The sequence below is a fragment of the Myotis myotis genome, unplaced genomic scaffold (assembly GCF_014108235.1).
Source record: "Myotis myotis isolate mMyoMyo1 unplaced genomic scaffold, mMyoMyo1.p scaffold_m19_p_3, whole genome shotgun sequence".
Taxonomy (NCBI): Eukaryota; Metazoa; Chordata; class Mammalia; order Chiroptera; family Vespertilionidae; genus Myotis; species Myotis myotis.
In genome coordinates, this window is record NW_023416335.1 from 118913313 (window position 1) to 118937652 (window position 24340).

At 46.2% G+C, this 24340-nt stretch overlaps 1 protein-coding gene across 11 annotated transcripts in view; it reads right to left on the bottom strand.

Annotated features, from left to right (window-relative positions):
* CACNA1C (calcium voltage-gated channel subunit alpha1 C) overlaps positions 1 to 24340 on the bottom strand; it is a 698738-nt gene that overhangs the window by 603420 nt on the left and 70978 nt on the right. For 4 of the 11 annotated variants that reach the window (XM_036302128.1, XM_036302130.1, XM_036302129.1 and 1 more), the window contains exon 1: positions 1349 to 2027. The exons of 1 other annotated variant lie outside the window; for it this stretch is intronic. In XM_036302128.1, the coding sequence (XP_036158021.1) occupies positions 1349 to 1397 (49 nt within the window). In that variant the 5' untranslated portion in view covers positions 1398 to 2027. Of the gene's footprint in view, positions 1 to 1348; positions 2032 to 24340 lie in introns of those variants that run through there. 6 more of the 11 variants (XM_036302134.1, XM_036302126.1, XM_036302125.1 and 3 more) reach the window with 3 other exon arrangements.

Genomic DNA, 24340 nt, shown 5'->3' on the forward strand with positions numbered 1-24340 from the left:
CAACTTAAAAATTAGTCTGCTATATTTGGCCAAACATTTAATTAACTCACTCCTAATGCCTTGGCAGGGCCAGACCAAATGATTTCGCGGGCCTTATAAGGCTGGCCCGACGTTCCCCACCCCTGCTCTAAGGGTAGGGGCACTGTCCCCAAATGGTGGAAATGGGGGCAAAAGAAAGAAGGAGGCTGGCAAAAAGAAACATGGAGACAGCCCCTCCCCCAGGCTGGTCCTCAGAGGATCACTTGAAGTACCCCAATAAGTAACAGGACCAACAGCGACAGGTATTCGGGAGGAAGAGATGGTACGGAAGAGTGTAAACAGGGAGGATTGGGAAACTGGAAGAGAAAAAGGAGCGGCAACACCCAAAGAGACAGAGAAAGCCTTGGAAAACAGACAGGGAGAGAGCCGGAGGCTGCCACCCTGCAGCCAGACCACCCCTCTACGCTCCATCGTGACCTTAATTGCTGAGTGATGCCAAAAATAATAACTTGTTAATAAGGGGGGCGGGGGAGAAAGTTTCCAGGAAGTGGGGAGTTACTTGAAAGCCTTTCTCCCCTCACAGGGGGAGCTGGTGACACTTGATGCCCATGATGGAGATGCTTGGAGAACACTGGGCAACAGTGTGGAGCCCTGTGAGCTGGGCACACCTTTTAATTATGTCCTTAAGACATGAAAAAGCAAAGCCCACACACCTCCCGACTCTTACCGCTTCCATCCTCAGGTGCTAGCCTATATATATGTGGGTGCGAATAAGAACACACGGGGCGTGGGCACCCTCGGGGTCAATGACAGTGGCGAGGCGGATGGGTGTAGGTCAGCGGTGGGGGTGAGGCGCAGACTCACATCTGCATCCGCGGCTCCCTGAGCGCGCAGCCCAGAGCAGGGGCCCCTGGAAGCCAGTGGGACGCCGGGCGGCGGCCCGGGCGCGGGGCCGGCCTGGTGCGGGGTGCGCGCGCGCGCTCCCTGCCGCGCCCCGAGCGAAGCGAGGGACCCCAGCCGGCAGGGTTGGAGGACGGCGGCGCCCCTTTCCCTACGCGCGGCGGACCGGGCAGTTGGGCTTTCCAGGCAAACCTGAAAAAGCGAGGCAGAATCAGACACTTGGGGAACTTTTCCCCCTCGCCTGGAATTTCATAGGAAACACATGCGCCGAAGAAGCCGGCACGAGAGGGGGAGGGGCGGGAATTTTCCGCTCGGTCTCGCGGGGTGTGGGCCTGGGTCCCGCCGCTCGGGCGAGGCGGAGGCGACCCAGGCAACTCCGCAGGGACCGTCCCCCGCGGCGAGCCGGAGCCGGGCGGGGAGGTCCGGAGCCCGCGCCAGGGCCTTGGCCAGGCGGTGGGGCCAGCCTTACCTTGGTGGTTTTCCTCTGGGATGTACATCCTCGTGTTTTCATTGACCATCCACCAAAAATTGTTCTAAAAAGCGAAGAAGCCACAAAGAGGCAGAAATGTCAAAACACCCTCAGCGGGTCTGGATTAATCCCTCCTCCGAGGCTGGCGGCTTTCGTGCAAAATTCAAGGAAGCTGTGGAGCTGCGGTGTTTCTTCTTCCCTTCTGATGATTACCTGATTCCCATTATTGCATCAAACACCAAAAACTGCTCCTTTCCACTATTGCCTCCTCGAGTGAAATTGTAATGCATCCTCAGTACATCCGGGCCCCTTCCAAGAATTTAGCCCCGCACCTCTGGCGGCTTCACCGTTTGAAAAAATCAACCAAGGGAGGCGGCGCGAGAAGAGGCAGAGAGGAGGGGCGAGGGCAGCGACGGACCCCAGACCAGGAGGGCCCGAGGGGCAGAAGAGTCTCGCTGCTCAGGCCAGACCCGAGGCCCCGGCTCGGCTCCGCTGTGTCAAGAAGCTCCCGCAACTCCGGAGGCGCGGAGGCAGGAAGAGGCTCCGCCGCTCCGCGCCGAGCGCCGTTCTGGCAGGAGCTGTTTCTGCAGAGGCAGAGAGAGGGAGACACGGGCACGCGAGAGCGCCGCGCTCACCGCCTCCAGCCCAGCCCGCCGCCGCGCCCGCGCCCGCGCCCTCCCCGCCCGCCCGGCGCGCTGGAGGCAGACGCGCTGAACGCTTCCAGATGTGGCGCGGCGGCGGCGGCGGCGCGCGGAGACCGGGCGCACGACGCAGGGCGCACGGCGCGGACCGAGCCCCTGGTTGAGCACAAGCTCGGCCCTCGGCCACGCCGCCGACCAGCCCTGCTGCCCACATGACGTCAAAAGGGCGCAGGCTAGGTGCGGGCCTGGAAAGGGCGGCCGTGGGGGCTGCGCGCGGCGCCCCCCGGGGGCGGGGCGTGGGCGGACGTGGGCGCGGGCGCCGCATGGACACCCGTCTTGCGCCCCGCCACCTCCAGCCACCCGCCCCAGTTATCCTGGGCAGCACAAGCGCATCCCTGAGCGGCCATCCACGACGGGAAGGCCTCTGTGAGCGGAATTCCAACAGGGGGGACTACAATCTGCCCAACTACCAGTCTCTTTGCATATCGGGCCACTGAACAAAACTGCAAAATGAGCCGTGATTCCGTGATTCTGTCTGATCAATTATAATCAGGGCGGTTGTAGAAGTCACATATGAGGAGGAGAGGATGAGGGGAGGGGAGAGAGAAAGGGCGGGAGGGCGGAGCCACCTAGACAAGGCCGTGGTGCCCAGATGTGTCAACAGATTAATGGACCCAGGTTCTCTAATTCCTTGGAGGCAGTGGAGCACGTGCCCTAGTCTGAAGTGGTCGGCAAACTCATTAGTCAACAGAGCCAAATATCAACAGTACAACGATTGAAATTTCTTTTGAGAGCCAAATTTTTTAAACAAACTGTATAGGTAGGTACATTGTTATTAACTTAATTAGGATACTCCTAAGGCTTAGGAAGAGCCACACTCAAGAGGCCAAAAAGCCACATGTGGCTCAAGAGCCGCAGTTTGTCGACTGCGGCATCCTTACCTGCTTCTCTTAATTATGTTTGCCACTCTGGCAGGAATCTACTGAGCCCTCTCCTTCCAAAGAAGTGACCATTTCTCTCCACCTCTCATTTCTGCCACAGCAAGTTCCATGGCACCCCCTGCAGGCCCGGGCTCCTCTAGAGAGGGTTTCCTAAGCCCAGGCAGGGCAGCCCACAACTCCCTCTTGGGAGCACCTCCATCTTCCGGCCCTCTGACCTCCCCACCTCCCGTCCACACTCATTCCCGGGATGATCCTCTCCATCTCCATGAATTAAAGCAGCTGTCTATATCCAGTTTGTATCTCCAGCCCAGACCTCTCTTCCTGAATGCCAGCCAACCTCGGTCTCCACTTGGGTGTCTAATACACAGCTCAGACCTAACATATCCAAACACCAAATCCCTTTTTCTTTGCAAAACCTGCACCTCACACCGCCTTCCCCATCGAATTTGATGGGGCAAACGCCTGAAATCATTCTTGACTCCTTTCATCCTCCCACATGTAATCCTTCAGGAAATCCTCTTGGTTCTACCTTCAGATAAATCCTCTTCTCCGTGTCTCCCCTGCTGCCCCCAGGTCTGAGCCAATATTGTCCTTCATGTGGGTTCATGCAGAAGCTGCTCTCCCTGCTCTCCCCACCTCCATCCCCACCCCTACTGTGGTTTGTTCTCAATAAAACTGAATAATCCATTTAAAATGTCACATCACAGCACTGCTCTGCTCAAAGCCCTCCAATGGTTCCCCATTTCACTTAGGAAACACCAAGGCCCTTAGAGCAGCCTGCAAGGACCCACATAAACAGCCGTGCACAACTTCTCTTGTCTTTTCCTCTCCTATTGCTCTCCCACTTGTTTCAACCACACTGGTCTCCTTTCTGTTCCCCAAAGACTTCAGGAATATCTCTCTCTCTCTCTCTCTCTCTCTCTCTCTCTCTCTCTCTCTCTCATCTTGAGCCCTTTCCTCTAGCTGTCCCCATTGCCCAGAACACTGTTTCCTCAGATATTCGCCTGGTGAACTCCCTTACTTTCTTCAAGACTTTACTCAAATTTCATTTTCTCCATAGGCCTCACTCTGACCACCCTGTTTAGCACTACAACATGCCCATCCTGCCCCCAGCACTTCTAATCTCACCCTGTCTCTATTTTTTACATGGCTTTTAATTCCTGTCTAACATACAATATAACTTAATTATTCATTAATTGTATTCTTTATTGTCTGTGTTCCCACTAAAATGTAAACCCATGAGGGCAGGGATCTCTGTCCATTTTGTTCACCAGTGTGTCCCAAGTGCATTGAACAAAGTCTGGCAAATAGTATGCACTTAATAAATATGTATTGAATAATGAATGAATAAATGAGTGAGTGAGATGGTTTCAGGAGTGCTGCAATTCACTGCATCAAAATGCTCCCCTATGTCCCCTGCTTGATATGTGAAACCTCACCACTCCAGCGTCATGCCCTTTGGCCAAGGGCTTTGGCCACAGTTTAAAATGCAAATAAATGTCTCTGTGAGAGGCATTAAGCTTGTCAGTCATCTTCATTCTACTGTGAACAGCAGTTTAGATTTTGTTGGTTATAAGAGAAATCTGGCCTCTTTACCATTCTGGTGGCTTCATACTTAATTTTCAACCTAATAGAAAACATAGAATGACACAAATCCAAATACCCTCTCCATTTAGCTTTAGGGTGCACTACAGGCCTGTATTCCAGAGGCCCATATACTTGATTGTCTCAATTAACATTACAATTGGTTTGCATCACCTTCATCCACTGTAGAACAGGAATAATCTACACTAATAAAAGAGAAAAATTGGCGTACGACGCTACCCTTTTCATTGGCTAATCAGGGCTATATGCAAATTAACTGCCAACTAAGATTGGCAGTTAATTGCCAACAAGATGGCGATTAATTTGCATATGTAGGCACAATGCAGGGAGGCGAAAGGGAAAGCAGGAAGAAGCCCACTGCCACTGACAGTGATCTGAAACCCAGGGAGGAGCTAAGAGCTGGGGGGCAGGGCAAAGGCGGCCCTGGGGCTGCCTTTGCCCTGCCCCCCAGCCATGATCAGAGAATCAGGCGCCTTTGCCGCCCTGGCCAGTGATAGCAGGAAGTAGGGGTGGAGCCAGCGATGGGAGCTGGGCACGGTCGAAGCTGGCAGTCCCGGGAGCTAGGGGTCCCTTGCCTGGGCCTAAAGCGGAGCCCACGATTGCGGGGCCGCTGCAGCAGCGGGTTCCCGCTGCCCAGGCCAGACGCCTAGGCCAGAGGCATTAGGCCTGGGCAGGGGCGGAGCCTGCAACTGCGGGGAGCTGGGGGTCCCCTGCCCAGGCCTGACACCTCTGCCGGAGGCCTCAGGCCTGGTCAAGGGGCCAATCAGGCGATCGGAGGGTGATGGGGGTTTACCCTCTGGCCGAGGCATCAGGCCTGGGTGGGGGGCGGAGCCGGGGATTGGAGGGATATGATGGTCCCCTTGCTCAGGCCTGAAGCCTGGGTCAGAGGCGTCAGGCTTGGGTGGGGGGTGGAGCAAGCGATCAGAGGGAGATGGGGGCCCCCTGCCCAGGCATGATTCCTGGGCCAGAGGCCTCAGGCCTGGGCGGGGGTCAGAGCCAGTGATCGGGGGGAGATGGGGGTCCCCTGTCCAAGCCTGACACCTCTGGCGGAGGCGTCAGGCCTGGGCAAGGGGCCGATCAGGCGATCGGAGGGTGATGGGGGTCTACGCCTCTGGCCGAGGCATCAGGCCTGGACAAGGGGCAGAGCCAGCAATTGGAGAGGTCTGGGGGTCCCCTGCCCAGGCCTGACGCCTGAGCCAGAGGCATCAGGCCTGGGCTGGGGGCAGAACCAGTGATGGGGGGAAATGAGGGTCCCCTGCCCAGGAGGCGTCAGGCCTGGGCAAGGGGCCGATCCTGCGATTGGAAGGTGATGGGGGGTCAACGCCTGAGGACTCCCAGTATGTGAGAGGGGGCAGGCTGGGCTGAGGGTCACTCCCCCCCACCACCACACACCCAGTGCACAAATTTCGTGCACCGGGCCCCTATAATAACTAACACTACTGAGTGCTCTGTGCTGTGACAGGTGCTTTATAGGCATTACTCACTCAATCCTCATTGCAATCCTATAAGGTAGGAAGTATTATTATTAATCTCATTTTACATATGGGAAACTGAGAGTCAGAGACTTGAGTTACATGTCCAAGGTAACCCAGCTGTAAACTGTGGAGCCTGCACTTAGGCTGGGAGTGTCGGCCTCCAAACTCTCATTCATACCATGATCCCCCTCTTGCAGGGAATAACCGAGAGTGAGCTGGGTTGGGGGCAGGGAATGAAGAGTTTAAAATGACTGAAAAATGTGCTGCAGAGAATTCACAACGAGCCAGATAACTGAGAACAGAGTGCATGTGTTGGCGGGGAAGGGGGAGGAGGGCACATGCTGGATTTATAGCCAACTTTTTCTAAAGGTAGGCACTGTATAAATCTAGCAAGTAAATATTACCTTCATGCTTCTTTAATTTCATTTTTCACTTCTCTTCTCAGCTGTGAAATGTGTTCTTTCCTTTCCAGAGAAAGGTATTTCCTAAATATTTAGTCTTGCAATGTAAGCCCATATCTCGGCTTCTAACTTTGGAACACAGCCCTTGGTGCTTTCTTTCAAGGTAACAAATTGTCAACATGACAAACAGAAACCATTCTGGATTCTGAATTGGGGATTTGGGAAGTGGTGGGACTGAGGAAGAAAAGTCTTTCTTTCTCTTTTATTGCCTGATGTAATTCTCCAGCTGAAGGTACTCTCTATTCTCTCCTTTCCCATAGTTCTTTATTTGTGCCAGTCTATTGTTATATTTCTGCATAGTATTATATTTATATATGAATGTGCCCTTTCTCTGCCCCCACTGCATTTTAAATGTCTTAAGGAAGAGAACTGTGTTCCTTTTTCTTTGTGCATAGCATAATGTTTTGTACATATGGACACTCGATGTATGTTGAGCACATGATTCACTCTAGAAAAGATTCCTTAATGTGACCACAAATGTTTCCTTTGGAAGCAATTAACATTGAATTTGTTAATTATAAGTGTACTTGTAAGAGTGAAAAGCTTGGAAACAATCTAAATATCCAAAAAAATATTGGCTAAATAATAACATAGGTTATTCACATATAAAAAGTTATTTACTCCTGTTGTTCTAAATAACGGCCCTCTGAGGGGAAGTACTATTATCCTCATTTTACAGGTGAGGAAACTGAAGCACAGAAGGGTCAACTCACTTGCCCAAGTTTTCACAGCTAGTAAAGGTTGGAAGACCTGGGATTTGAACCCCAGTAGTCTATCTTCAGAGTCTATGCTATTACTCACTTCATAGATAAACTAGGTTGCATTCATACAATGAAATCCTTACATGGATGTGAACAATATTCTATATAATAAAAGCCCAGCGACCAAAATGGCAGAACAACCAGAATGACCAGAGACCAGAATGACCATGGTCCCTCGCCCCAGATGGCCTGGCCCCCCCAGGGGGAACCCCCACCCTGATCCAGGGCCCTCATCAGGGCAGGCCGGCCAGCCCCCACTCGTGCACCGAGCCTCTATCCTATCCTATATAATGAAAGGGTAATATGCAAATGGACCCTAACGGTGGAACTACCAGAACGACCACTCGACCAGTCACTATGAGGCACACTGACCACCTCTCGATTTCTTTCCCCAGCTGGCAGGCTTCTATCACAAAGTGACAAATGGGGAACTGGGGGTGGGGGTGTGGCGGGGATGCGGATGGCACCAGGCTAAGGGCCCTGCCCCACCAGTCGCTCCACACACAGAGGGCAACCTGCAGCAGGGGTGGGGCAGGCAAGTGACAGGAACAGCCAACCTCTCAGTCCCTTCCCTGGCCATCAAGCTCCAATTGCCCGATGGCGAACAGGGAACCAGGGATGGGTGGGGGGGGGGGCGGCTGTGGGCCACCGGAGAAGATGGCCCTGATCTCAGGCCAGGCCTAGGGACCATGCCAATGCACGAATTTTATGCACCAGGCCTCTAGTTAAGGAATAATATTGATGACATGAAAAAAATACTATTTACATTAAAAAAAAACAAACAGGTTCTTTATACAAAAATTACATAAAATATCATGTATGCTATGATTCTATTTTTCTTTTTTGAATATGTCTTTATTGATTTTTTTTTTTTTTTGAGTGACAGGGAAGGAGAAGGAGAGAGAGACATATCCATGTGAGAGAAAAACATTGATCAGTTGCCTCCTGGAACCAAACCTAGGCATGTGCCCTGATCAGGAATCTAACTGGTGATCTTTCGGTGTACAGGACAATGGTCAACCACCTGAGCCACACCAGCCCAAGTGATTCCATTTTCCTTTTAAAGACATGTGTATATTTGAACTAGGATATAGCCTACAAAGGGTTCACACCAAAATGTTGAAAATGGCTTTTTTGGGGAAATGGGATTGCAGGTATACTTTTCTTCTTTTTTGCTGTCTGGCCCAAGGCTTTGAAAGCCAGGTTGCCAGGCATGGTCTTCTCTTCCTTAGGTACCCACACCTTCAGGCAAGAGCCCTCACTGCTCTCCCAGTAACAACATCTCTAATAAATCCCTCTGGACTAACTCTCCCATCAAAGCCACAAGGTGTCTCTTCCCTTCCTCTTCCTCTGCTCACCCTGACAGCCTCCCAGCACTAAATGCCACCTCCCACCTGCCAAAGTACCTCTCCAGTGGCTCTTACAAATGCTCAGGTTTCCTGGTTGCATTTCCAGTTGCCTGGTAAGTGTCATCTTTTCTGTGCTAATGGTAGAGAGCTAGGAGCACCAACATAATGGGTATATTTTAACTGACCTTTTGAGAATATGGCATATTTTTTAATTTCTGCCCCATAGGATCGTCTATGTGCACCTATAGGAGTGGGCCCTTCAGACCAGGTAAAATTAATGGGCAAACCCTATGGCAAACCAGAGTAGGAAGGGGTGAGTCAGAATGCCCTGCTTCAATGTGCCTTCCAACAGTTTGCCCTCTTTACTTTAATGTAGGGCCACACAGGACCAGTCCTGCACAGAGGCCAGAGATTGGAATATCAGTGTGCTGGTTTGGTATTGGGTCAACTTACCCAAGCTGGAGATATATTTCTCAGAATTACCTCTCCTATGTGGTTCCAGGTTAGGGGTGTCCACAACAGATATTTGTGGAAGAGTTGAGAGGTAGAAGTGAAGCAGCAGCTTTCATCCTGTGAAGGTCAGTGCATGGCTACAGGCTGTTTCAACATGCGACACACTGTCCCGTCTGCTGGCTTTCCCTGTCGATGTGGGCCCACACTCCTCCAGCTCCTGCCAGCTCTTCCCCTTCAGCTACTCTGAGTCCTGGACAAAACATATGCCCAGGTCTGTCCCACTGTCAAGATTGGGAATGGCAAGAGACAAATAGGGATTCCATTTGTCTTTGGGGGTTCCACTTTGACCTCACTCTCTCCCACATCACATCCAGCTGTTCTTCTGAACTTCTGACTCTGCTGAGTCAGAACCATCATCAGATGCAGAACCATCATCAGATGCAGAGGCAACAGCCTTCCACAGACTTGTCACCAGGTTCCACAACTGGGTATATACGGTTGAATGCCTACAATTGATCCCTTACTCATGGTTTACTGCTTCCTTGTTAAAACCAGCTGGTGCATCAGTGCAGTATTCCCACCTTTTTCCAGGTTACTTCCTTGTATGTTTTTATTAGTAAATAGTTAGCGCCTGGCACTAGGTGCTTCAGTATGTATTTGTTTAATTCATACCATTTGCCATCGTTTAATAACACTTAGTGAATGTCATTTACAATGGCATGAATTTTAACTGCCATTAAGAGCCTGGTTCTTCCTGCTACAAGCTGTGGTAACTTGTCACTAATTTACCTCTTATAGAAACTTGTGCCCAGTTTCTATAAAATGAAGCTAACAATGGTACCTACCTCCCTAGGGTGGTTGTGAGAATTAAATCATCCAGGGAAAGTATGTGAAATGAAAAAATGTGCTCATTTAATGTTAGCCGTTATCATCCTTCAATCCCATAAGAAAGATTTATCAAGTATCTTCTCTGTGTCCTAACTTCACTACAGTCCTGCCAAAGAGACTTACCACTCCCATTTAAAGGTAGCTAAGAGGTTAGTTTTTTTGCCCAAGTTTGCTTGGTCAGAAAGTGATAGGATTGGGATTTGAACCCAACCCTATGCAAATCCAGAAGCTGTGCACAGTCCACCCTACTGCACTAGGCATTTCAGGTGCTAGAACTAATATGTAGGGGAGAGGAGGCTTCAGGAAAACTGCCCCACAATTCAGAGAGTAGAGATGAAGAGGGTGCGGGGTGAGCCCTCCCTTCTTTTGAAAGACCCATAACACTGATGCCTTCACAATCCATGTCAGCATTTAAGAACCTCTCCTGGCATTGTTTTTTCCTATATCACATTGAAACCTCTCCTTCTCACCTACTTGTCTAGAAGCCACAGGACAGACCAGTTCCCTACTAACTCGCTGGGCTGTCTTTATATATTGCATTTAAGGAAAACTCTCCTGGCAGCTCAGCCCTAATTTCAATCCCAAGGGGAGACCAGAGTGTTTGACATGTGAGGGGAATTCAATCATCATTCTACAGCAACCTCAAATTGCAGGGATAACAACATCGTGGTAAATGCCTACCCTTGTGATTTTCAGCAGCGCTGTACTTAACCACCAAATGTATAAAAGGTCTGATCCTGAGACTGGCCCTCCTGGTGGGAGAACTCATACACCACGTGTGAATTCAAATTATGGTTCTCTCTTTCTACCTCAGCAAGTCAATGGTCCATGTTATGTCATATAAGCAGCCTGACACTCTCTTTGCTCACCTGTAAAATGGGGACGTGTGGCCTCATCTCCTATGGCTCTTTGCAAAGAAAAGCTGATAACAAAAGAAGAGCTAAATCATTAAAATGATTTTCTTAATCATTTATCAAAACCCTAAGAAAGTTAGTTTCATATAGATGACCTTCTGGCGCCCAGAAGGAACCCCTCAGCCAGGTGCAGACCCAGTCCAAAACTGTGTCCACTTTTGAAGTGTTCAAAAGGCCATCACAGCATGGAAGCCATTCCTACATGAATTAGTTTCCTAGGGCTGCCATTAAAAATTACGACTAACTGGGTGGTTTAAAACAACAGAAGTTTATTCTCTCACAGTTTTGGAGGCTAGAAGTCCAAAATCCATCAGGGTTATGCTCCCTTCAGGGGCTTCAGGGGACAATCCAATCTTTGTCTCTTCCATCTTCTGGTGACTATTGGCATGCCTTGACTTGTGGCCACATCACTCCAACCTCTGTCTCCATGGTCACATGCTCTTCTCCTCTTGTGGCCATGAAATATCCCTCTGCCTCTCATTTATAAGGATGTGTCATTGCATTTAGGGCTCACTAGATAATTCAGGATGATGTCGTCATCTCAAGATCTTTAAGTTAATTACATTGACAAAGACTGTTTGTCCAAATAAAGTAGCAGGTTCTAGCAATTAGGATGTGGACATATATTTCATGGGGCTGCCATTCAACCCACCATACTTCCTTAACTTATACTAATGTCCCTTCACCCATTCTCATGAAAATCTCAAGTCCAACATTCACTATATACTGAAACTTTGGCAACCTCTCTCTCTTTCTGAGGCTCAGTTTCTTCATTTATAAAGTGGAAATTATGGGCATAAATAACTCCAGCAGAGTTGCTAGAGGGTATTCCTTTCCCTCAATATTCAATCTCACACGTAGAACAACTCTACAAGTTAAATATTATCCCCTATTTTTAAATTTGAGAAATTAAGTGCTTGGAGAAGTTAAGTAACTTGACCACACCAACTCAGCTAGGTAAGAATGGACCTGATTTTAAAAATCAAAGCTCATTCTGCTAGCCAGCCTTCCTAACCCTTTTACCTTCTTAACAGTTCCAGGCCAATTCCAAAACTATTCACTGGCACTAGACAGAAAATGTTTTCTCAAAGTAAACTGGAAAATGCTCTCTTTAGTAGGCCCTCCAGAACTTTCCTCTTTTAACCAGCTTTATAAATGTTCTTTCTTCTCCTCCACCCTTCTTTGAATGCATTCTAAGTTCTCTGTTATCTTCAAAACATGATCCCGAGAGGAAACACCTTTCTCTGGCCATCAGAAATCAGCATTCAAATCTCTATTCACTTCACATCCCTCCTGTTAATATACCTCTTGGTAATTTCACCTTTCTTTTTTTTTTTAATCTTTATTATTGAAAGTATTACATATGTCCCCTTTTTTCTCCCATTGACCCTTTATAGCCCGCCCCCACCCCAGGCCTCCACCACCCTATTACCTATGTCCATAGGTTATGCATATATGCATACTAGTTCCTTGGTTGATCTCTTCCCACCCACCCACCCATCCCGGCCTTCAAAGGTAATTTCACCTTCAGTATTTCAGCTGGCATTCAATCTGTAATGTTTTCTTTCTGTCCTCCGGTTCTTCTCCTTCTTACTCATGGATGATGAGTCAACTCATATTTGTGCTCTGGATTATTCTTTCCTGAATGATCATTTTGCATATATCTCTTTCAGAATTCCATGGTATTAATTGCTAGCTTGCTTTCCTGTAATATCAGAAATCATGTAGCCTTGAAAATTTCTGGTTCCTAATCTAACCACAAGTCAAGTAACCTGTTTGCCTATTTGAGGCAAGGACATCTTATTAGAGAAAAAAAAATGGGTATTTGTTCTATCAGCTCTCTTTTTAAAAAATGATCTTCTGTTCTGATTTCAGAGGCTAGGGATCTCATAGGGATACCCTTGGGTCAACCTGTAGCAGTCCCATCCTTGTATCAAACCTAGATGGATAGTAATATATGTTACACAGACAGGAATAATTCCAAATATTCATATTCTCATAAAGCAAACCATAATGCCCTATAACTAATTACACTTGATACTGAATCTGGCTTATTCACTCATTCTTCTAAGTTGTTGAAAGGTGATCTTCTAAGTCCCAGGTGCTGGAGAAGTTACAGCTAAATATCACCAGTCAGGTCAATGCCACATAATGCATTTCAATTACAACTTAAAGCAAAATCAAAGGGTTTACATGTCTCACAAAAAGACTATCTTCTTAGTGGTAACTATCATTAACTTGCCAAAGGACTTCAATTTAGCAGCCAGGTGGAGCCTGATGGAACCAAGAACTTGGTAGAGTTTTCAAGTGTGGTAGGGCACTTCCAATAATCTCTTCACATGATCCTATAGACCAGTGGTTCTCAACCTGTGGGTCGCGGCCCCTTTAAGGCTCGAACAACCCTTTCACAGGGGTTGCCTAAGACCATCGGAAAACATATATAATTACATATTGTTTTTGTGATTAATCACTATGCTTTAATTATGTTCAATTTGTAACAATGAAAATACATCCTGCATATCAGATATTTACATTACAATTCATAACAGTAGCAAAATTACAGTTATGAAGTAGCAACGAAAATAATTTTATGGTTGGGGGTCACCACAACATGAGGAACTGTATTAAAGGGTCGCGGCATTAGGAAGGTTGAGAACCACTGCTATAGACTAACTCTACCTATTTTCTACCCTTCATATGTACAGCCCTACTTCTATAATCATCTTTTGCCTTGACTATAACCTCATTATTTTGTTATTAATTAACCCTTGAAATCATTTTAATGCTACTTATAAGGTGACATCTATATTAAATTCTACTACAGGTTAGTTCCAAGAATATTCTGCCTCTCTCCCCTTTCTGGACACATGGAAAAGTGCACTTCTCAACCACTCTATATTTGGGGGCACTATTGGAATTATTCTGACCAATGAAATGTGAGTACAGATGACTGTGTTACTTCCCAGTTGAGGGGATGAAAGACCCATTGTGATGCTCCTATTTCTCTCACCTGGCACATAATTCATGTGGTGCAGCTACAAAATGAAAAAGCATCTCTCAACCTTATCCCTGAATGACTCTGTGAAGCAGAACCTCTCCCACGGACTCCTCTGAACATATAGGATAAGCAAGAAACAAACTTCTATTGGATAAAGCTCCAAGAATTTGGAAGTCATTGCCAGCATGTAACATTGCCTATCCTGACAAACAGCCTAATGTAAATCAATACCTCTATGTAAGTGATCCATGTGTGATTAGGGATTTGCCAAGTTCTGATTGGTGGAATTGGTGGAATTTGTTTCCATTCCAATTGGCATCAAATCAGGCAATGATTCTAATTCATAAGAGGGCAGGTTGTAACCGTATGATCTTATGATGGAATAATATTGAGACATTTATAATTTATGTAGCATATAATAGTTTTTATTTGTTCTAGATAACTCAGTGACAAGTACCCACTTCAACTGAGTCTACAGATGAAATACCCCAAACTTTGCTGAAGTGAAGGAATATGGATGCTGTATTTCTATTGAATAGTTTGTGCAAACTACTCTTGTATGGATGAATCAAGGACATATTAACAATATCCTAAGAGGGCTTGGGAAATGCTTGGAGTAATTTATGGCATCTTTAAACTGCTGTATGAATAACCCTCATGGTAAGTAGATGGTTTTAATGGAATAAGTTTCCAGATCCTCAACTTTCATATGTACTCAATCTTAACACTGATTGGAAGACAACCTGGGGCAGAGGTTGGAGGCTGCCTGCCACTTTTCCTTTCATTTCTGACCTTTCACGGCATCCTTCTTCCACACTACAGATAAGAGGCATGCCTTTCATACTCCATCCACACCCCTTCCTTTCATAGTCTATTTCCCTCTGGTGTGACTACCACCAGGGCATTAACAAAGGAGACATTTGAAACACTGGTGTCCAGAAGCTTCCTTTAACCAACCACCATAGCCTTCTAATCATCCATCTTTTTAAGAGATATATTTCTGCACAGCCAGTGTGGATCAGTTGATGAGCATTGACCTATGAACCAGGAGGTCATGGTTCGATTTCTGGTCAGGGCACATGCCAGATTGTGGGCTTGATCCCCAGTAGGAGGCATGCAGGAGGCAGCCAATCAATGATTCTCTCTCATCGTTGATGTTTCTATCACTCCCTCCCCCTCCCTTCCTCTTTCTGAAATAAAAAAAGAGATTTCTAAAACCTTTTAAATTTTATATTAATGATCACTTTAAAAGCTCATAATGTAATTATGTTGTTGTGCTCAATTGTCTATATATATAAAACCCTAAGTGACCAGTCGACTGTTTGACCGGTCCCTATGATGTGCACTGACCACCAGGGGGCAGACACTCAACACAGGAGCTGCTCCCTGGTGGTCAGTGCACTCCCACAGCCACAGCAGTAGTGCTGCTCAGCTAACCAACAGGTGCCAGACACTGGGCTCAAAGCTGGCAGCACGAGCCTCTCCCACCGCCGAGGCAGCACTACTGAGTGGCTGCGCCACAGGTGCAGCAGGGCCAGCATGAGCCTTGGGAGCAGCACTGGCACCGGCCCAGGCCTGGGCTCCTCCCTGGTGGCCTGTCACTTTGCACACTATTGCATCCCTTGGGGGATGTCGGACTGTCGGTTTCGGCCCCATCCAAAACCCACAGTCCAAACATCCCCTGAGGGGTCCCGAATTGCAAGAGGGTACAGGCCAGGCTGAGGGACCCAACTGGTGCATGAATCTGTGCATCAGGCCTCTAGTATATTTATAATGATAATTCAACCCAGAAGAAATTTGTACACCAAACCTTATAATCATGCGAATTTTTTAATTTAAATTTTTGTACCTCTTTTTGTTGTAGAGTAGTATGATAGTATGATCAATGAAAAAAAAATCAAGCATTAAAATGTATTGTATAAGTGCAAAATTTTGTGGAAAAAATGGAATGGAATTATGTTTTCAAGGAGAAAAAAATTATGCAAAATCTTTGTTTTACAAAAGAGAACTTTTATATATTTTTGAGTGGATAATAGAAGGTTTTAAATAGCTAGGGTGTTTATATTTCATTGGAAACTTTTTAAAGAGTGATGCAACAATTTTGTTCTGTTTTAAACTGTCAAGATCTACAAAGCACTAGAGATTGCATCATTTACAACCATTTAAATGTATCATGAAAAATTTTGGATGTCAACTTGAAAATGTGTGATGAGGCACATACTTTTTCAAAATTCTTCCTGGGTAATATGCAAGCAAAGCAATGTGGAGACTCCTGATTCAGCACAGGCTGAGGCCCTGGGAGCCCCAAACTGTCAGCCCTGACTCTGAGCACCGGTGGGGGCTCTGCTCTTCAGAAGGAAGGACAGGCTACCGACAGCAGGTGTTTGGCATATAAATGCATGTTTGTGAAAAAGATAAATATCTCCGGTTTCTCATTCCCACTCTGTTCTCTACCCCCAGCGTGATCTTGAACAATTTTTGCCTCCCTCCTCAAGATTTTTCATCTTCTTGAGGTCCTTAGAGGAAGAATGCAAAGTGTCATGTGGTCACATTGTCCCAGAGGGTACAGGGGACACCCTTAGGAGCATGGCAACCAAACCCTCCCGAGGAGTCTTTCTGACCCCAGATTATTTGTATGTTATTTTGTGGCAGAATCCTTCCTTTTTAAAGTATGTTTTTAATCCATAAAGACAGAACAGGGCAGACACTGGAACTTTACTGCCTGTATCCACCCTTTGATTGACTCGAAATTGAATATTTTTCAGCCACAGAAGAAATTCTCTCCATTCTGGCATTCAATCAAGATTTATTAGACAGATCTGAATCTGTTGTATTTTCATTTACAGTCTATGAGCCAAAGAGTTGGGTATTAGAATGAACTCTGAGTTCAAAGCTTGTATCTATGCTACCCAACTTTAACCCTCTCTTGTGTTCTTATAGCATCAGTTCCCTCAACCATAAACTGAGAAAACCCCAAGGGGAGAGTTCTGAGTATAAAATGAAATATTTACTATGAAAATGAGTGGTAAGTAAAAGTATAGAAATAGCAGGGTATTTATTACTAGGAAGATAGAATTTTATATCACTTTTGATAATTTGTAGTAGCATCAAATAATCATTCCTGGTCCAACCTAAATCTCATTAACCACAATTCCAACCCTTTTCTTTTTGTCTTCTTTTTTTTCCCTCTTTGGAAAAAAGAGAACAGATGGATGCCATCCCTTATGTAAGAGTCCATTCTCTATTTGAAGAGAAGATATTTGAAACCAATTATTCAGAAGTGGAAGTCAAGAGTATTCAACATCTCTGCATTACCCAGACTACCCTTAGACTTTGTTAACCAAATTCTGCCAAATTTCTCAGGAAAGGCAAATTAAATTTTAACAATTTTATTCAAGTAACCATTTTCTACTTGCAAATTTCCCATATAACTCTGACAGCAAATTCTGTAGGGGTAGTAGTTAGATCAGCCGTGGCCAAACTACGGCCCGTGGGCCGTATCCAGCCCATTCGGCTGTTCTATCCAGCCCGCAGAGCCGAAAGAGCGGAGGGTTCTCTTGCTCTCCCCTCCGCTCCTTCACCAGCAGCAGTGTTAACATGGCAACGTCGGGAAACACGGCCGCAGCTCCTCCTTCTGAGTCCAGTTTAAGAACCCATTGTGGCCCTCGAGTCAAAAAGTTTGCCCACCCCTGAGTTAGATGAACTAATTTACCGCTGTCAAGCCATGCATTTAGCTAGGGCCCCATCAAGATGAATCGTTCCAGAGAGGACAAAGCAAGCTTCGTTTCCTGGGGCTGATCAATTGTACAGAGTTTATGCTAAGCATGGGGATAACACATTTCCCATTATACAACGACTTCATTTAAGCCGTCTTCAATGCCCAAATGCTCAATGTTAAAAAAAACAACAACACACAAATGGAGTTTTACTGTCCAACCTCAAAAATCTGCTAGTCAGTCCTCTATTGCTGAAGTTATGATGAGCCTCTGCTGATAGGAAAATAGCACCCTGGTGGCAAAACATTAAATGAAGAGGGGATGGCTTGAAAGAAAATATCTGGTCTGTCATGCTTTAAACAGTAGTCAAGTAGACAATAATAGTCTCTGCCATCTCCATCTCTTTGTATAAATGTCCCCATCCCCCCGCTCGAAGCACTCTGAACATTTGTAGGTGTCACACACCTACATGATGTAACATGGGAATCCAGGTCTGTAATCTTCTGCCCAGGCACAGGATGCTCCCTTTTACCCACAGAGCCCCATGGTCCAAAATCACCCCTTATTCTTTCTCTCCCACATGCAAGTTGTCAACCTCTATCTTTTGCATCTGTCTGGCCTTCTTTGCATCCTGTAAGATTTGGCTCAAGAGTCACATCCGGAAACCTCCCCAGACTGTCCACCATAGAGCCTGTGGTTATCTGTATCAAAGCACCAGTTACATTGCTTATTATCATTTGTGTATTTGTTTACCCCCTGTCTCCTTGACTAGACTTTGACTCAAGGGCAAGAATCATGTTCTGCTGGCCTTTAAATTTCCTTTACCAAGAATTGTATTTGGCTCATAGTACATGCTTAAGAAACATTTGAAAAATAAATGAATGATTGTTCTAGTAATCCCTGGAGGTGGCAGGGAGTTAACCCAAAGGAATATGATTGCTAATGGTGAAATTTCAGGCATGTTGGAGGCTGGAATAAGAGATATTTTGGGACTAGAAGATGTGCCCTACTTCCCTCAATCATTTCACAAAAGAATCTACATGAAAGGCTGGCCTTGAGCTGGTAGCTAATGTTCCTGAAAAATCTCCCTGGGAGGTTACCCAGGGAGATTAGCAAGGTTGCTTCACTTGTCCTCTCATCATTATTTAGTGGACTGCCAAACTAAACAGACCCTGTGCTAGGGGACTAGGGCTCTGCCTCAGAGTTTTGACCCTTACTTTTCTACTAAGAGGCCCACATAAAGTGCAAGGGGCTAACTGTTGGCCCCACAGACCATCATTCTGTCTTTTGCAATTTCCTACCTATGAAAGCTGTGTTTACTTACATAACATTTGCAGTTCTTGCATCTGGCAATGTCCCATCTGTAACACCTGGTTTTATGCATTTCCTTTTCCCAGCATCTGTCTTTTACAAGCTCTTATTGACCAAATCCAGGTTTAGGGATTTCATCTCTGAAAACACCTGGGCCCAGGACACTCAGGGAGTTGCTGTGATGTTGAAATGGATCTCTGAAAGTAACTTGAATGAAAGAAAATCAGAGCAAGTAATAAAAAGGAGAAATGCCGTGCAGGACAGATCTATCCCTGCAATGACTGGGAAGGAAATGGACACTAAAGCAAAGCTGCCTGGCGAACCGCAGCACCCTATTCAGCACGGACCCGGCTAGCTCCCGGAATAGTTCCAGAGTCATATCTCAGCAATTCTCTTCTTTTATGTTTCTTTGGCTTATCAAAGACCCTTCTAAAATCCATTGCTTATTTTTAAAACTGGACTTTGTATCTTAAGTGGCCAAGTATATCAACAGTGACATAGATATGAAAGAAGTATCTGAGACGCAGCACTAAGAATTTAGTGTCTGTGAGCATAATGAGGACTTCCGAGTCTGAGAACTTTTAGGGTCACCCTTTCAGTAAGGGCCAGTCTGCTTTGTGATTAGAATAAGTGGTTGCCTACATAGTGTCAACCGAGTGATTAAGAAAATCCCCATATCCCTCAGATAGCTATAGTCTGCATCAGATCAAAGTACCATGATGACTCAGTTTCTATGAACAGAAATTTCCTCCTTAGGTCAAACAGTGATTCATTAAGTATCCTACTTTAGAGTACAATGCCCTGTGAGAAAGACCTCTTCACGTCTCTAACTCACTAACACTTTAATAGGAAACACTTTCTCACGTCTCTTTTCTCCTCTGTGTAAGGAACTTGGGCCATACTGAGTGTGAAGTCTTTGTTATTGTCTGTCATGGTTTGTTTTTGTTTTTGTTTTGTTTTTGTGTGTGTGGTTTTCTTTTTGGTGGGGGGGATGAGAGTAAAAGGGAATGGAGGGAGAAATAGGCTTAAATGAGAGAAAACAGTATCATAAAGTAGAGCGGTGTTCCCAAAGGAAAATGTTGCCTGCTTCTTAATTTTGCCTAGGACCATGCAATCAAAATCTACCTGAAAGGACTAGCCCAGTGCTCCCCAAACTTTACTGTGCATTCATATCACCTGGAAATCTTGTCAAAATACATATTCTGATTCTGTAAATCCGGGATAGTGCCTGGAATCCTACATTTCTCTCCCAAGCTCCCCGGTGAGGCCCATGCTGCCAGTCCCCAGACTTTGAGAAGGGGGCAGTGACACAGAAAGCTCAAGGATCTTCCAAACTTTGTAGGAGTCATCATGTGGGGCACAACTGGAAGCCTGAGCTTATTTAAATCCTCCCCTGACTGTTAGGAACTGGTTCTGTAGTGCCCTCCCTCTCCAATCTGCACACAGTGGGGAGCACTGCCCCCTCCCAGGAGGCTGGAATTCAGGTGGGAGCACTCTGCTCTTTCTCACCCTTTCAGAGGCCCAAGGCAATTTTTGGTGTCCCCAACAACTTTTGTTGTTGTCCTTTTGTTTTGCTTTATTAAGACTTTATTTATTAGAACAGTCTTAGATTTATAATAAAATTAAGAGAAAGAAGCAGAGATTTCCCCACATACTCCCTACCCCCAACTCATGCAGTCTCCCCATTAGCAACATCTCCCACCAGAGTGGTACAGTTTTTACTAAGGATGAACCTATATTGACGCTCATAATCACCCAAAGTGCATAGTTTACCTGAAAGCTCATTCTCAGCATTGTACATTCAGTAGGTTTAGACAAATGTATAATGACACATACCCATCATTACAATATCAAACAGTATTGTCACTGCCCTAAAAATCCTTTGTGCTCTACTTACTCATCTCCCCCACCCACCCTTGTCACCCACTGATATTTTTATTGTCTCCATAGTTTTGCCTTTTCCAGAATGTCATATAGTTGGAATCATACAGCATGTAGCTTTCTCAGTACTCTAAGACTTGTAACAAACAGTTGCAAAACTGAGTGGATCCTTAATACACTTTACCCACAGCTAACACTGTGGGTAACATAAGAATTAATATGAAATAATTATATAAGAATTGTTGTCAGTGGGCAGTGAGTCCAGTTTTTGATGACACCAGTAATAAAAGCAAGAAAAATCTACAATCTCATATTTACATGTGTAGATGATTAAAATTCCTCCCATGCCTACCCAACAATGAATTCTTTATTTCTGTCTCCTTTAAAGAGCTTGAGGAGGTAAGAGTATACAAGTGAGTGGCAGGTTAATCTGTCTCATGATGTGATCCGGTCGTTGGCTGAAGCTGGAGTCACTGCTGTGTACAGACGAGGCTCGGGCAGCTTAGCTGGTGGAGCTTTGCCTCAGAACAACGCCCCCTGGCAGCTCTCCCCTAAAGCGAGGTATCTAATGCAAGCTGGCTCCTTGGGACACGCACTCCAAAGGCAGCAGCAGTGAATGTTTTGAAGAAACTGGAAATTAAGTAAACTTTGTCTTCAGCATCCTCTTGCTTCTTGTGGAGATTTTGTCCCTGGCAAACCCCCATCACCTGGCATCCTGAATCTTCCGTGCTAACCCCTCCTGCTGTGGACCCAGCGGCTACTCTGTGCCAGCTCCTTCCTTCTGATGTGAGTGAACAGCTCACTACTGAGCAATATGACAATGGCTATGGTATTACCCTTCCCAGGACATTGGCTTTTTAAAATAGGGAAGGGCACCCTAGTTGGTTTGGCTCAGTGGATAGAGCATCTGCCTGTAGACTGAAGGGTCCCAGGTTTGATTCCAGTCAAGGGCACATGCCCAGGTTGCAGGCTCAATCCCCAGTAGGGGGCGTACAGGAGGCAGCTGATCAATGATTCTCCCTCATCATTGATGTTTCTATCTCTCTCTCCCTCTCCTTTCCTCTCCAAAATAAGCCAGTCAGAAAAAGAAATATCACATGATCTCACTCATTTGTGGAATATAATGAACAACATAAACTGATGAACAAAAACAGATCCAGAGACAGAGAAGCATCACTCAGATGCTCAAACCTCAGAGGGAAGGTAGGGGACGGTGGGGGTAAGAGGGAGATAGCAACCAAAGGACTTGTATGCACGCATATAAGCATAACCAATGGACGCAGACAACAGGGGGTGAGGGTGAGGGCAGGATTGGGGGGGTGGGAGGGTAATGGGGAGATTAGGACACATTTGTAATACCTTAATCAATAAAGGGGAAAAGATAATAAAATAGGGAAGGGCGAGGAGAGTGAAAATCTAGCCTCCCATACAGCAGCCCTCCTCTGGGTGTTCACTTTCTCAGCTGTCAGGAGCGAGAGGCTGGGCAGCAGCCACAAACTGAGACTATCCCTTCTCCATTCAATAGATGAGTAGGGTGTCTACACAGCGGTTCTCAACCTGTGGGTCGCGACCCTTTCACAGGGGTCGCCTAAGACCATCGGAAAACACATATATAATTACATATTGTTTTTGTGATTAATCACTATGCTTTAATTATGTTCAATTTGTAACAATGAAATTGGGGGTCACCACAATATGAGGAACTGTATTAGAGGGTCGCAGCATTAGGAAGGTTGAGAACCCCTGCAAGGGTCCAACTTTGAGTGGCCACAGCCCCTCAGCTGTTTGTTCCTTTCTGCAGTCTCACTCTACACCACTAATGGAGACATGCCTTTCTGAGCTAGGTCTGTATGGCATTGTTTCAAATTTCAGCTACCAGCTCTTCATGCAACAAAGCATTAGTATTTCCATGGAGTATTAAATTGCCCAGGATACCTAGGCAGCACTTTTAACTTTGAGAAGTCACAGCTTTTAGAGCTAGAAGAGTATTTGAGAATCTTCCTAACTCAACCTCCATGTTTACCAATGAAGGTAATAAACCCCAAAGAAGAGTGTTAAAAATAGATGATTCCCCAGGCTACAAAATTAGGACCAGAATCCTCCCCTCCCTGAAGCAGAAGATCCACAGCATTTACCTCAAAAAACAAGACTTACATCACAACTGAAGAGATTTAGATGTGACATAAAGAAGAACTCGCTGGTAATGGAGATGATTAAATACCAGAACAGACAGCCACAGGGAATTGTGAATCGTCCTCCCTGGAGATCTTTTAAAATAGGACTGTTAGCCATCTGTCTGAGATGGTTTAAGTACAGTCCTGCCTTGGAGGTAAGAAAATAATGAGATGATCCCCTCACCTGTCACATTGGGGGTTCTTAAATCACACCTGGATGTAGGTGCATTAGGGGGATCCCAGGCTGAATCTGGGTTGTGCCTCCCCTGGGACTCAGATGTGTCTGAGTCGTTGAGAGTGTGGGAGGCCCATAGTGCTCTGGTTGGATACAGTGGGAAGATGTCTGCATGGAGGAGGTTTGTGCTGGGATTTTTTCCTGGAGCGGGAAAGAAGGGAGATGGGAGAAGTGGAGATGTCTATTTGCCAGGCCCCCTACCCTACCTCTGGTCCCTTGTAACTCCATCCTACCCTCTCCCTGCCATGTGAGTCTAATGGACTACAGCTGATGCCTACAGAACCAAGGGACACCACGGAGCACAGGGACTCCAGCAGCCCTGTTTGTTTCTCAGAGACAAAACATAAAACCCAGCGGAAGGAAGAACAGTCTCCCATTTCTTTTTTAAAAACCCAGCCCGGCTCTGGCCTAGTGAGCATTTCAGGGGAAAACCCTTCCAGGACTCTGACATGGTAGTTTTGGACACTGCTTTGGAGCAGACTTGTGCATCCTCAGGGAAGGCTCCGTACCTGGGGCTGGCGGGAAGGAAACCCAGCCCTGCAGGGGCGCTGAGTCTTTCTGCACCAGCTGGGGGTTCTTGCACCTGAAGTGAGCCATTGGGCTACTTGCCCTTCTCATCTTGGCCACAGTTTCTCAGGCCTCTAAGGCAGCGATTTTCCACTGGTGTGCTAGGGAACACTGGTGTGCCACCATGAATTGTAAAAACATGCAATACCTGACTTCTTTTCCCTTAGATTGTCAAATAAAAAAAAATGATAACAGCCAACATAATAGCCATCCCATGCGGGTGAATCAAACTTATTTTTTTGTCAGGTCAGCAAAGAAATATATTCCACAGAATTTTAATATTAGTTTATGTGTGCCATGAGATGAAAAGGTTGGAAATCGCTGCTCTAGGGCTTTTACATGCTGTTGCCTCTGCATAGACCTTTGTCCTCTTCACCCCTCACCATGCTAGCTCCCAAGTCTTTTCCCCTCTTTCCACAAAGTTGCATTAGGTATCTCTTAGCATGCTATCCTTTCCTAATTATATCTACATGAAGAATTAAAACCGCCTGTTTACACATCTCTGCTTTTCTGATCTACAGACTTGTTGAGGACAGGGACTATGTGTTATTCACCCCTCTGCCTCCAGGGCCAGGCCTTTAGGAGGCACTCAGAAAAATATTTATGGAATACATGAATGAAT